This window comes from Antechinus flavipes, chromosome 6, assembly GCF_016432865.1.
Source record: "Antechinus flavipes isolate AdamAnt ecotype Samford, QLD, Australia chromosome 6, AdamAnt_v2, whole genome shotgun sequence".
In the NCBI taxonomy this organism is placed as follows: Eukaryota; Metazoa; Chordata; class Mammalia; order Dasyuromorphia; family Dasyuridae; genus Antechinus; species Antechinus flavipes.
In genome coordinates this window covers 194,437,570-194,451,196 of record NC_067403.1, presented here as the reverse complement: position 1 = coordinate 194,451,196, position 13,627 = coordinate 194,437,570, and the positions used below count along the sequence as shown (strand labels likewise).

The following is a 13,627-nucleotide window of genomic DNA, read 5'->3' as shown; positions in this document are numbered from 1 at the left end:
AATGAGAGGGAAGAACCTAAAGTGACAAAATCTCAAATTTAGAAGAAATGTTAAAAGCTATTATATCTATATATATCTATGTCTTATCTAAATATATATATAGTCCAATCTATATCTGCCAAAGAATATCCAACAAGTATTCATCCTGCTTGGGTTTAACTCACAAGTGAAAGGGAACTCTCCAACTGCTCAAAAAGTCCATTGCATTTGTGGATTATTAATTGTTTTCCTTCTGTTAAGTCTTAATTGCCTCTTTGCACCCTCTGCCTATTATTGACATTCTTGCTTAAGGACTTAGCAAAGCAAATCTAAGCTGTCTTCCACTTGACAGTCCTTATTTGGAGACAGCTACCATATCCCCTTTAAGTTTTCTTTTTTCCCCCTTAAACATTTCTTTTTCTTTTTTTTTTTTTTTTTCCCCTTCTCATATGGAATGGTCTCAAGGCCATTCACCATCCTGGTTACTTGGTTAGTTTATCCTAGTAACTGAGATGTTATTGTACTATTTCAAGAAAGATAAGAGGAAAGTTTTGAGAGAGAAGAAAATTAGTTCAATTTTGAGAGAGAGTTTGATATCCTCTAGATACCTTAAAATAATAATCTTAGAGGGTATGTCTGAAACTGTCAGACCTCTAGTGACTCCCTGTTGCCTCTGGGATAAAATATAAATTTCTCTTTGGTATTTAAAGCTATTTGTAACTTGATCTCAACCTACGTTTTAATCTTGTTTATATTATTCCCCTTTTCCAATTCTGTGATCCAAATAAATGGCCTTTTTTCTTTATCTTATGCATAACATCTTGCATCTCCCTTTGAATTGGCTTTCCCTCACATCAGAAGTGTACTCTTCTAATTTCTACTTCTTAAGATAGATTCTTTATCTCCTCCTAGACTCACTAGTTCAAGTACCACCTTCTACATGAAGCCTTTCCTGATCCTTTTTGATATTACAGTTCTCTGCCCAAATTACTGTGTATTTATTCCATGTTGACTTTATGTACATCTCAAAAGAGAGAATACAAGCTTCTTGAGAGCCGGTACTGTTTGATTTTTGTCTTTATATCCAAGGAAACTAGCACAGGGTCTGATACAAATTAAATGCTTAGTAATTGATTCTTTCTCAGCTTAAGCTGCCATTCAGGGCCTTTCATAATTTTGACTATACCATCTTCCTGAATTTATGTCACAAAAATCCATTTAGCCTGTCTTATAGCCATCCCCATCTACTTAGAAGTTCCCTAAATTTGTTGTATATTTTCCTTACTTTTTTAGTATCACTCTGACTACCTTGATTGTTTCTTCCCCCCACTTTTTTCCCCTATTAAATCCTACCCATTCTTCAAAGTCCTCTTCAAATAGTAGCACTACCAACATCATGCTTTCCCTGATAACCGCTCCCCAGATAAAATTTCTTTCATAATTTGTAGTATTTCCTCTGACTCTTCATACATTCTGTCTTGTGTTATTGTATTGCTGTGTGTGTGTGTGTCTTCCTTAGCTTTTTCCCTATTAAATTACAAGTCCCTTAAGGTAGTTTTTGTTTGTTTGTTTGTTTGCTTTACTTTACTGTTTTTCCTACTGTACCTACAGTACAGTACTTTCCACATAGTCAGTACTCTTTTCACTATTTTTTCCCCCACAGAATTTTGAGTTGGAAATGATCTTATTGGTCATATAACTCAATTCATACTCATTCTATAGCTATATAATGATATCTTTAATCTGAATAACATTCTTTTTGGTGCTTCAGGCAACATATTTAGAAACTGGAAGGGACCATAAGAATCATCTTGTTCAGCTCCCTTCTAGAACTTAAATGATTTGCCCATGGTCACCCAACTAATAAGTAGCAGAACTAGGATTTGAAGCCAAGTCGTCTCACTCAAGCTTGTTTTTTTTCCCATGAAATCATTGCCTCCTAAGTAAAGGTCTTTGAACTCAAGATCTTTATAATCTTGTAGAATTAAATTACTCTAACTAGAAATATTGAAAGAAATATTTAAATGAAAAAATTGGTTTTCTAGTAGAGTATTGAATATATGGTTAGGAAATTGATATACAAGTACTTGTTGAATTAAAAATACTATTTTTTCCTAACTTGGATTTCCTCATATTTCATTTCAATGCCATATTTAGTATGTGCTGAATGTTGTGATTTTATATTGTCATGGAGTCATCTCTGCTATTACAACATTTTCTTCAAAATTAACTATAGAAGGTAATAAAAGCTCACATGTTCTCAGGTCTTATTATAATGATGTTAAAAGCAATTTTTAATTAAACATAAAAAATTAAAGTGATTAAACCTGATTTTTAGTTATTTTTCTTCTTAAACATTTTGTATGCATTTCTGTAATTTCCATTGTTAATTATTTTCTGTTGAGAAATGATCACACAGGTTTTATCCCAGATTCTGTCCTTCCTTTCAACCAATATGTTTGAAGGAAACTTATTTTCTCAATTATAGGTAAATGACATTGGCTATTACCAAAAATGTTGAGATTAGTCTAATGCTGTGAAATCTTTATCCTCTTTGGTGAATAAATAGTAGTATTTCTAGATCCAGTGATAAATCTTAAGAATTTTTCTTGTAGTGTTCCTCTTTTTCCCTCTTTTTATCAAAAGGTAGTACATTCATGAAATAACCTCTGGTGTTGATCTGTGAGAACTCTGACAATCTAAGATTTTATCCTCATGTATGAAATTAGACTTTTATTTTCTTAGGCTGCTGTGTTGAAATAGTAGTTAAAATCCAGAGGCATTCTGCTGGCCAATTTTCTGCTTAGTTTTTTTGGTTTTAAAGTCCTACATTTGATGTAACCATTAATTGGTAGAAGTATACAGAGAAATTGTTGGAACTTTTATTGTTTTTTTGTTTGTTTGTTTGTTGTTTTTACCACAACTGAAGCAAGGGAAAGTGGTGTCACAAGGAACTTGTGGACAGCTTGCATTGATTGAATAAATAGAATGGACCCCTTTATCTTCTAAGGGAGAGACTTTTGAAAGAGTATATCATCTTGTAACTTTTATAAATTTCAGTGCAAGGCTTCTTGTATAGGGCATAGTTTATAATTTTAGGGGGGAAAGTCTTAGACCTCCAACCATTTTTTCTTGGTGAAGTTGTGACTGATTTTCCTTCCTTTCAAAGGAGTCCAGCTATTTGGAGAGGTTCAAGAACAAGCATTAAGACTTTTTGCCCCTGTGCAGGTGAAGAGACACCAAACCAAGATCAGCATGGAGAGACTATGGTCAGTACAGAAAGCTCCTGTTAAAAACTTAGCCCAAACCAAACATATTCCTAGTCTTTCCTTTAGGCAGTACAGGAATTGAATTCCTTTGGTATATAGCTTCAAGAGATTGCTATCTAAAAGTTAGGTTTTCACAGCTCTTTAGAGACAAAAGCCATTTTAAGAAATTACTAAAAGTTACTTTAGATCATGTTGCCATAGTAAATTGGTAGCAGTTTACTTTTTTTTTTTTTAATTTTTGAGTTTGGGGTCTAATAAATTTAGACTGCAAATAATTTGATAATGAGTTAATAATTTAGTTAGATACCATAAGTAAATATAGCAAAGATCTTATGGCCATATGTTTGTGTTTCCTAAAGGACTATTTATCTAATCAAGGACTTGAATAATAAGTTTACTCTTAGCATTTCATTTTGTGTTTTTTTTTTTTTAAAGAGTAGTCAAAGTAATGCAGTTTAGATTATTCATTATAAGTTACTTATCTTTGTATTCTTTAACTTCAATTCATTCCTGAAAACAAAGATAGCTTTAAAAAAAAAAAATGAAGTTTTCAGTTTTATATTGGTACCATTTCTTATTCAAACCCTTATTACTTTCAAGGGGCAATTTGCATTTTTTGATTGTTAGTGAAGGCCAAAGTCTTCTCTTAGATGACTACATTAATTTGTAACTATTGCTGTTTAGTCATTGTAGCAGGACAATCATTGTTCTAGAAGCTGGCTTCTTTAGTTTTAGCTAGAAAAAAGAATTGAAGCTGCAACATTCTTGATTCATCTTTCCCTTGGCACTGACAGTGCTATCTGCAGTTTGAATAACTTTCATAGCTGTGTCAGGATGAAGGTTGTTCCATCTGTTGAACTTAGCATCTTAGAATCTAAAGCCCTTTTCACTTGATGGCAGCCTACCAAGATACCCAAGTCTAATCTTGCTTGATGATCAATCTACATGGACTTGCCATCTACTCAAGAAGTATGGAAGGAATACCCCTTGATGTCATACATTTTCATCAATATCTACAAAAGAAAAGTTCAAAAGTTCAAAAAAGTTTTGGCAACAACTGAAGCATCTCGTTTATCTTTAATTAGAACACAATTTGCTAGACATCCTAGCATTGTTTCTTATACTGTCTTGTTAGTAATTAGTTTCCTCAGTGATTGTTTGTATAGCTTCAGTCTCTGATATTCTACAGTGAACATGAATTTTGCAGCGTGCTGTATGTAGGGAACATAAATCTTATTATTCAGTGACTTTGCCAGAGCTACTTTTCTCTGTCAATACTCACTTCTTCCTGATTTTGGCAGTGCCTATTTAAAAGAGACCAGAATAACTTCAGGTACTTAGTAAAATGTTAAAACTTGTAAAAAAATGTTTTGTACTACATGTAATAATCTTCTTTGCCAATCTTATAGAAAGCAGAAATGGCTGAGGTGTATTTCTTCTATTTAATTTACCCAGTCATGTGAAGGCAGCAGAAAACTAGTTTTAAAGTTTTGCTGGAATACATCCTCAATATATTTCATACCTAAAAGTGAGGATAATCAAGAAATTGATTTAACTTCACAAAATAGCAAGATTTTGGACTTTTTATGCAATACTTCAACAAAGATTTTTGATATATCTGCTTTCCCATGACAGTGGAATTACATTAATTTCCTAGGGAATAGGAAATAAAATTCTTAGTTTTTTAGCAAGCTGTTTCATCAGTGATTGGAGTTCTGCTTTTGCTCGACCTGTTTCCTGACTTCTGTTTTCTCCTTGAAGAAATGAAATTAATTTTACTTTAACTCCAAATTTAATCTGCCATATTTTTAAATGTAATTTTAGTGAATCTTGTGGTTTTTCTATATGCTGTTTCTTGAAAAACTTTCTCAGAGTCAAAGTAAATTCAAGATTGAATTTCTTTAGAAGACATCAGCAGGTTACAAATGGTTAAAATAAAGTACTAATAAAGTCAAGATTGCCATAACTGCAAAGACCTGGTGAAGGACTATATAAATAAATAGTTTTAAGATATGCTCTACTGATAACATATCAGTAAAATTTTTTTATATTTTATTGCACATTATTATAATCATAGCAATATATAACTTTCTCAGTGGCATCATCTTCAGGACTAACTGCCTTATTTGTGAAAATATGGGTCTCTCTTCTCCTTTTGCTGCCAGTCTTTTAGTCCAGTTTCTTTTTTTTTTTTAATTTAAAAAACACCTTTGTGAGATAGTGAAAACACCCAAGTGAAACTAGAGGCGGAAGAGCATGTTGAAAATTATTAACAAATTATGATTTTCTGTGGATTTGTTTTTCAAACCAGCTTTCCTATTCTTTATTACCAGAGGTTATGAAAAATAATGGCATGTTTCCCAATTGAATTTTCCATCAATTTGCAGTGTGTATTTGTAAAGGGTGGGACTTGATGAAAATACCACATTTTGCTTCTGTCTGTCATTCATGGTTTAGTCATACTCATTGAAATTCAAGGTAATGGCAAAAAAGCCCCAAAGTGTAGTTGTTCCACCAGCATCCCAGCCATACTTGTTTCAATTCAATTTGATTAGTAGAAATGTGAAAAGATTAGATGATAGAGAACTTAGTCAATTTTCCATTGGTAATTGGTGGTTGAAGAAGTCTATGTAGAGACAATAATAGGCAACATTGTCAGTTTCTAAAACTATTCACTGTTAAACAAGGAATAGTATATAATAGGATAGCATAATTTGAACAAGTTCATATTCATGATTCAGAAGCACAGCTTCATACAGGACTAGCTGTTTGTAAAAAGAACATCCAAATCTTTAGGAAGATAATAAGTATTACCATTTTATGTACTGATAATTTCTGCTACTGAAACAACACTATTAATTGTTTGATCTTTAAATATAAGAGGCTGTGAAGGTATCATTGTTTGTGATGATCATGACTTGACTGAAAGATCATTTTAAAGGGTTCAATTAAGAAATAGAAGACAGTTTTTTGAAGGAGAACTTCGTTAGTAGAAAAGTATCTTTGATCTATCAGGTTAGTAGTTATTAAAGAGAAGAAATTCTAAGATAGTTTCCAAAACTTAAGAAAGTAAATTCTTTATATTCTAGTATTTTAAAAGCTTAAAATATTTACATTGTAACTATGGGACTTTTTTTAATGTACTACAGGAAATAATCTTTAATACATTACTAGTAATTTGTTACTTTCAAGATGTTTTTAAAATAATTTAGATGGTTTAGTTTGTTAGATATTTCAAAGATGTATTACATAGTTCACTTTTAGATAGCTGACAGTTAATTCTCACACATCCGAGCATAAATTAATGTAAAATGGGCAAGCAGATATTCCCTAATTTTTGACATCTAGTTATTTTGATTTTTCTTCACCTATTGAATATATTTTGTGTGTGCTTGTATGTGTTTGTTTTTTTTTTTTTTTAACTAGGAGAATGAGCATTTGAAAAAATTCCAGGTGACATGGGAACTGCACAATAAGCACCTGTTTGAAAATTTGGTCTTTTCTGAACCACTTCTACAGAACAGCTTGCCGACACTGCTTTCACAGCTCAGGTATTTGTTTAACATGTATAAGAAATTAATATTTGGTACCAATAGTATTCTTTATTTGCTTTTGTATAATACTGTCAGAAAAACTCTTAGGAAAAAGGAATGTTTCATTTTAGTACATTATTGTTGAATGATATTTTTGAACCCCTTTCCCAATTCAATGATTCTTTTTTTTTTTTTTTTAATCTCTTTTTCCTGAAATCTTTTTTGGCCTTAAATTTCTTCTAAGTAAGATAAGGTTGAACTAGACCTTTTAAGTCCCTTCAAACTGTGAGTTCTAACACATCTATCCAGTCTTTTTTTCTTATTGTACCAAATCCTGCCCTTTATGAGATTTTTGTCCATTTTCTTCCCCCTCACTATCACCATCACTCCTTGTACACATACAGAAACAAGCATGTAATTGTTTGCATATTCCTATGTAGAATTAACTTCCTAAAAAATGAAGTCCAGGGACATTAGTGGACGAAAAAGAGACTGAAATAAACAGTAAAGATATAGTTTACTTTCTATTCAGTCCTTTCTGACGTTGTATCATTTCTTTCATTCTAGCCCCTCTTCACTTTCTGTGTCTTCTCTCTTTCTTCTTCTCTTTTCCCACAGTATTTATTATGTCATGTGAAGTGTTGAGATTTGGAACTGAATAACCTGATTAGGAATCCCATGTAATATTACAGAAATTAAATAAAATGAACCAGAAATATTTTTGAAAGAGGAATCAAAGTAATGAGGGTTCTAAAATACATTTTGAGTTTTTTCTGAATCTTGACTTTTTGGGGATTCATCTTACTTGACATTTATTAAATTGCTAAGAAAAAATAATTAAAAACAAAGTCATTTTCATGGAAGAACACAAATTAGTCTGGTGAGAAAGTCACATACCTATTTGGTGAGCTCTGTAATAAGGACAAGTCAAGATAATTCATGGTCCGATTCATGGTCCCTAAAAGATATTCATCTTACATTTGTTCACATTGCCCAAAATAGGCAAAAGTACACTGTTTATAAAGTATATCATAAAATTTTCTCTGTCGAAAATAAGTAAACTTCATCTTAACTTTAAGTGATTTTCTAATTAACTTCACAGATGAACTTTTCATGTATAAGAATGTCCATAACTTGAATATGTAAAAAAAATTTTAAAAATTATGCAAACTTTGCTTCTTGTAGTATGTGTATTGTTTGTGTTTGCTTTGCCTCTATGATACTGATCATATTAATAAAACTTCCAGTATTCATTTATTTTTCTTGTCCATTATTTTTAAAATATGCCAGTAAGAAAGTTATTGCCATGTCAATGTTGTAAATTTATAATAAACATACAGATCTAAAGAAATTATTATTTCCAGTCAGTCTACTATGAGAAATTCTAGCTTATATATACACTTTTGCACAGAAGATATACTGTTTATTTGCCAGATTCTGTCTCATATTAGAATAATTAAAATTAAGGTATTAAATTTTTTTCTTAAAACATTGATGTTTTTCATTGGTCCTTTCAGTAATTAATGCTCTTATTGCTGAGATGGAATGCTCATTTTGTTTTCCTCTCTGGATTCCAGTGAAACTTTGTCTTGGAAAATATCTTAAACCTAATTATTGGGTGCTGGTTAACCCAGAATGAGACAACAGCAGCACTGGGAAACACCCCCCTGCTTTTCTCCCAGTGTGATCACATCTTTGATCTTCTATATTTCATAACTTAGAAAAGGAGATTAAATCTGCTATCTTGCAGGGGTAGGAAGCGGATATCAGTGAGTATGGGCTGCAAAGCTAGTATTTTCCTTTGATATTTCAGTTTTTCAGATTGTCAGTGAGTCTAGAAGTAAACTGTAGAAATTTGATTCAGAATTGCCATGAAAATAAATAACAGAAAACTGAGAAAGCAAAGATTATTATAAAATATATCTATCTATTGTTCTGGCAAAACCTATTTAATCTATGAATTGTGATTAGAGAAGGTATTTATATTCTTCGGTATTGTCATCAGTGTTTGAGTCAAACTGAGACCTATTAAAGAACTTGGTTTAGAAAGACCAAGGTCTCCCATTGCATCCAGGGCTGTCATCCTGATCTCTAGTGAGTCAGGTGACCTTGCACAGCCCTCCCTTGCCTAAATCCAATTTACTTGTGTCATGGCATCATCTCTCTGACGTCATGGTCCTTTTGCAGAACCAAGGACAAGCAACAATGATTTGTTTGATACATATTACTATGCTAGACAATTTGTAGAATTTAAAGAAACTATGAGTTCAATACTGAAAGTAATTTTTTATTCTTCAAGTCCTTCATCTTGCAAATAGATTTGGTTTAGAATTGGTCATATATGAACGACCCTGAAGTTTTAAGTTGAATGATGTTGATGCTTTTCACAGAGCCCCTTCAGTATTTCTCTTTGCCTCTTTATTTTTCTTTTGTCATTTTATCTGCCTTTAATTAGATATTTTTCACTTCCCTCCCTACAGTGAAATCTATACTCAGAAACTTGAGAATCAATTGATCTTTTGCAGATTCTAATTTTTTTACGTTGCAATCATGATTCTCTCAAGTATTCATCTAGATTTCAAGAGAATTGGAAAACGTTCCATAGATACATTCAGTTTTTCTTTATTTTGTCAGCTTCACACATCCTTACAAGGCCCTATATTATGAAAAGAACTCTGAGATTGAAACTACAAGAGCTAGGTTGGAGTCTATGCTCTGCCAGTTGGTTAGTTCTGTGACCTTGGTCAAGACATTTAACTTCTCCCTGTTCCTCCATTTCTTCATATGTGAAGGAAGGCAAGCAAAGAACCTATAAAGGTCCCTTCAGATTCTTGGTCTGTAATCTCAGTCTTTGTCCACTCCAATTGTAGGCATAGTTCATCCAAATTATTAAACCACAGTAAACATTTAAAAATGGTCAGTTCTGCTTGAAAGTTATGTATTGTCATTTACATTATTCTCTTCCTTTAGGTTTTCCACATTTAGATCTTCATGTTATACTGTGCCAGAAATTATGCAAAACACGGGGAAGGCATAAACCCGTACTGGAAGGTTTTATACTTTCAATAATAATAATATTATAATTGATATTTCTGTAATTATACAAAGTTTGCAAAGTATTTGAGCTGTAGAACAACCTAGCAAAGGAGATGCTATAGATAATATTTTCCCCACTTTAAAGATGAGAAAGCTGAGACTAAGATCTCAGTAACTCACCTATAATGACTCAGCTACCATTAGAGTTGAGATCTGAAACCAGGTCTTTTTGACTCTCTAGTCTAGCACCTTCTCCACTTACCATGCTGCCTCTCATATGCAGCTCTTCAAAAGAAATCAGGCCTAAGGCCCAAAATAAATAGAATTTAATTGAAATTATGCTTCATTAAAGAAAAAGAAATTATGCTTCATAGTATTAATCCTCTCCCATAGTCATGATAATAAGTCAAATTTCTATAACTTCCAAATCACTAAACTGCCAGTTTTTATATTATCCATTTTCCATATAAAAAAACCAAAACAAAGAAAAGGAGATGAATCCTCTAGCTTCTCCTCTTAACCTCTGTCAGTGCACAGTACAGGTCTCAAAAAGGAAAAGCCATGCATATACCTAGAATTTAGAAAACACAATTATCTTTTAGTAGCATTTCCTTATATAGGAAAGAAATGGAAGTATATTGTCCTATTAAAATTGCTAATGTTTTTATTTCGTTTTTTGTTTTTGTTTTCCTTTTTTTCTTTATAGCTTTTTAACTAGTATTTTTAACTTTTTTTTCCCCTTTTTCTTTCTTTTTACTGGACATTATAAATTTGCGTTTCTTTTAATTTAGCAACATGAAAACTGTTTCTGTATAATAAGCTGAACAGATCCTAAATTAAGTTGATTTTTAGTTATGGCTCTTGATTTGATTCAAATGTGTGTTTTGACCTCTATATCCAGATTGGGTCAAATGGATCTTAATAGGAAACAGTTCCTTCCTCTTGAACTTAGTGACTAAAACTGAACTTTATTTGTCATTCTTCAAGATTTTAAGAAGTAATATGAATACCTTATTTTTCCTCTACTAAATTTGTAATCTGAGGTATCATTATGTTATGAAGGTATTTCTAGGTTCTGAGAGACTATGATGATGGAATGTAAACCTATTAAATCCTTGTAAACTGGAAAGACTTTTAGCTAATCTTGAAAAGGTTCATCACAAGATTGGCCATGGCAACTCTTAAAAATCCACATATCCTTGAAAATCTCCTCTTTGATTTAATTTTTTTTCTTTAAATTGTTTGGTTATTTATATCCACCATTTGTTTCAGTTTCACACTAAATGATTTTTTATCTTTCAGGCTTGGAATAACTTCACATGATTCCTGTAGTGAAGATATGTACAGTACCTTATTACAAAGGTATCAGCACTTAGAAGAAGAGATGGGTCAAGTTGCCGAAGAATGGCTTGAATGTCAAAAAAGAATAGATGACTATGTAGATGAACAGGTGAGAATTTTATAAGCAGTCATCTGCTTGATAGTATCTGTATATCCAGATGTTTTTAGTGTATATGGTTGTACCTTAGTGTACTATATGTATAAATAATCATGAATAGGTCACACTTTATATATATGTTTGTTCATGTATATTCAGACATCTAAAATGAATAGCCATCACAGAAAATTCAGAGTGGCAGCCCTTTTCCTTTTGATGTGTATAATTAAAGAAAGCTGATGCTGAATGAAGTCTAGAAACATCAGGAATGGAAGCCCACTCTTAGCATGGAAGTTTAATCTTTCTTCCCTACTTTAATGGATGTTCCTTTGGCCTACTATTAATGGTGCTAATCTCACGTCTCATCTGTATACCTATGTATATATGCATCTATATTTGGATAGATGGATGGATGGATAGATTTCACTGAAATGCCCTATAGTACTATAGTCTATGTTAACATAAATATACATATATGTAAATTACAATTGCATTCCCAGTGCAAAAGATAAAGGGGGATAAGTCAGGGAGTATTTGGGTAAGCATAAATGGTGGCAGGTCTCTGATGTCTTCATGGACAGCTAGATGGCATATGAAGCACAGTCTTTGACTAGCTAGGTTCAATGGATTTAATTAACTTCACAATGTCTATCATATATGCCCCTTTACTTTTCTGAGACTGCCCCTCCCCCCCCTGGAACAGGCCTTTATCATTTCACCCAAATTATTTAAGTACACTAATGGTTGATCTTCCTAATACTCCAGTCTGTCCTCACTGACATTCTCTGTTCAGATGCCAAAAGTGATTTTCCTAAAGCACAGATCTGATCATGTCATCCTATCCCCAATTCAGTAAATTTCAGTGACTCCCTATTACCTCCAGAAGCAAATATACAATCCTCTGGAATTCAAAAGTCTCTATTTCCTTTTTTAGTCTTTTTATACCTTACCCTCCGTGTATTCTTGAAATCCAGTGACATTAGGTTTTGAGGTTTTTTAGCTGTTACTTATATACTATACTACAATGTCTCCCAATTCTGGACTTTTTCACTGACTGCCCTTCCATGTCTTGTATTCTCTCTCTGTCTCCTCATCTCTGCCACTTGCCTTGTCTGGCTTCCTTCAGATCCCTCTAAAATCTACTTTCTACAGGAAGCTTTTATCTATTTCTCTTAATTCTAGTACTTTCCTCTGTTAATTATCTCCAATTTATCCACTTTGTAGATTGTATATATTTTTTCCTTGTTGGTTCACTCATTAGTCTGTTAACTTCTTCAGTATAGGGACTGACTTTTACCTTTCTTTGTATCCCTAGTGCTTAGAGCATTGCCAACACATAGTATGTTTCATAAATGTTTAGTGACTGATTGACTATTGAAATGAATTTCTAATCATCCATCTACCAGAAAAGTTCATTAAGGATGAAATAAAGTCCCCAAATTGAGCGACTTAACCAGGATTAGGAAAGTGTTAGTTAGTTTAAATTAGTTTAAGGACTCTGGATACTGCCCATCCAATTTTATGGAAAGGAGTGTGGGCCTGACTCTGATGTAGGATCTGGTATCCTGGGAGACAGCTGGATAATGCATAGGACCTGAAGGCTGCCTTGATTGAGATGGGGGTGGAGGGAGGAAGGGGAGAGTATTCCTTTTTTAATATATGTTTTCTTCCATCTAAGTACTGGTTTCATAGATCTCATACCCATCACAAAGTAGTAAACAATTTACATGAGTTACTTGGATTTAAACATTTTAACCTGTGTGATGATCAGTCTCTCTGTATCTAACTAGGTTGATTCTCATGGAAGAGATATAGCCTGTCATCAAGCATATTGGTAGCTTTTCCAGCTTGATGCCAGAGCACCAAACTCACTTTCACACTGTGATGAGGAAAGAAAGGGAACTCTGGTGAAGTCAGAGAATCCAGGTTTAAATGTACTGCTATTTATTACCCACGTGACCCAAGGCAAGTCACTTAACCTCTTTGAGACTCATTTATCTTCATTTGTAAAGTGAGTGGGTTGGATTCAGTGACTGCTGAGGTCTTGGCACTCCCAATGTCATTCTCTAATTTCTCTAGCTTTTGAGTGATGGACTGGAATCACAGAGCAGGTTTTGCCTCATTCACATACAATTAAATAGTTAATTATAGTCATTAGCCACTTCAAGTGTCATATACATTAAAGTAATTTAGTAATTTAGCTGGTTTTATTTATTTATTTTTAAGGTTTTGCCTAAAAGTTAAACCCTCATCCCTACATATAGAGCCTTTCCCAAATAAGATTTTAAATTTGTGGTACTGTGGCAAGAGCACTAGCTTTGGAATCAGATGCCCTGAATTTAAGTTTAGTGTTTACTACTTGTCTTTACTTA

The 13,627-nt window shown here is 32.8% G+C and overlaps 1 protein-coding gene across 5 annotated transcripts in view; it reads left to right on the top strand.

Annotated features, from left to right (window-relative positions):
- FAM193A (family with sequence similarity 193 member A) overlaps positions 1-13,627 on the top strand; it is a 203,132-nt gene that overhangs the window by 138,142 nt on the left and 51,363 nt on the right. For all 5 annotated transcript variants that reach the window (XM_051966313.1, XM_051966310.1, XM_051966312.1 and 2 more), the window contains 2 exons: positions 6,675-6,799; positions 11,120-11,267. In XM_051966313.1, coding sequence (XP_051822273.1) covers positions 6,675-6,799; positions 11,120-11,267 — 273 coding nt within the window. The remainder of the gene's footprint in view (positions 1-6,674; positions 6,800-11,119; positions 11,268-13,627) is intronic.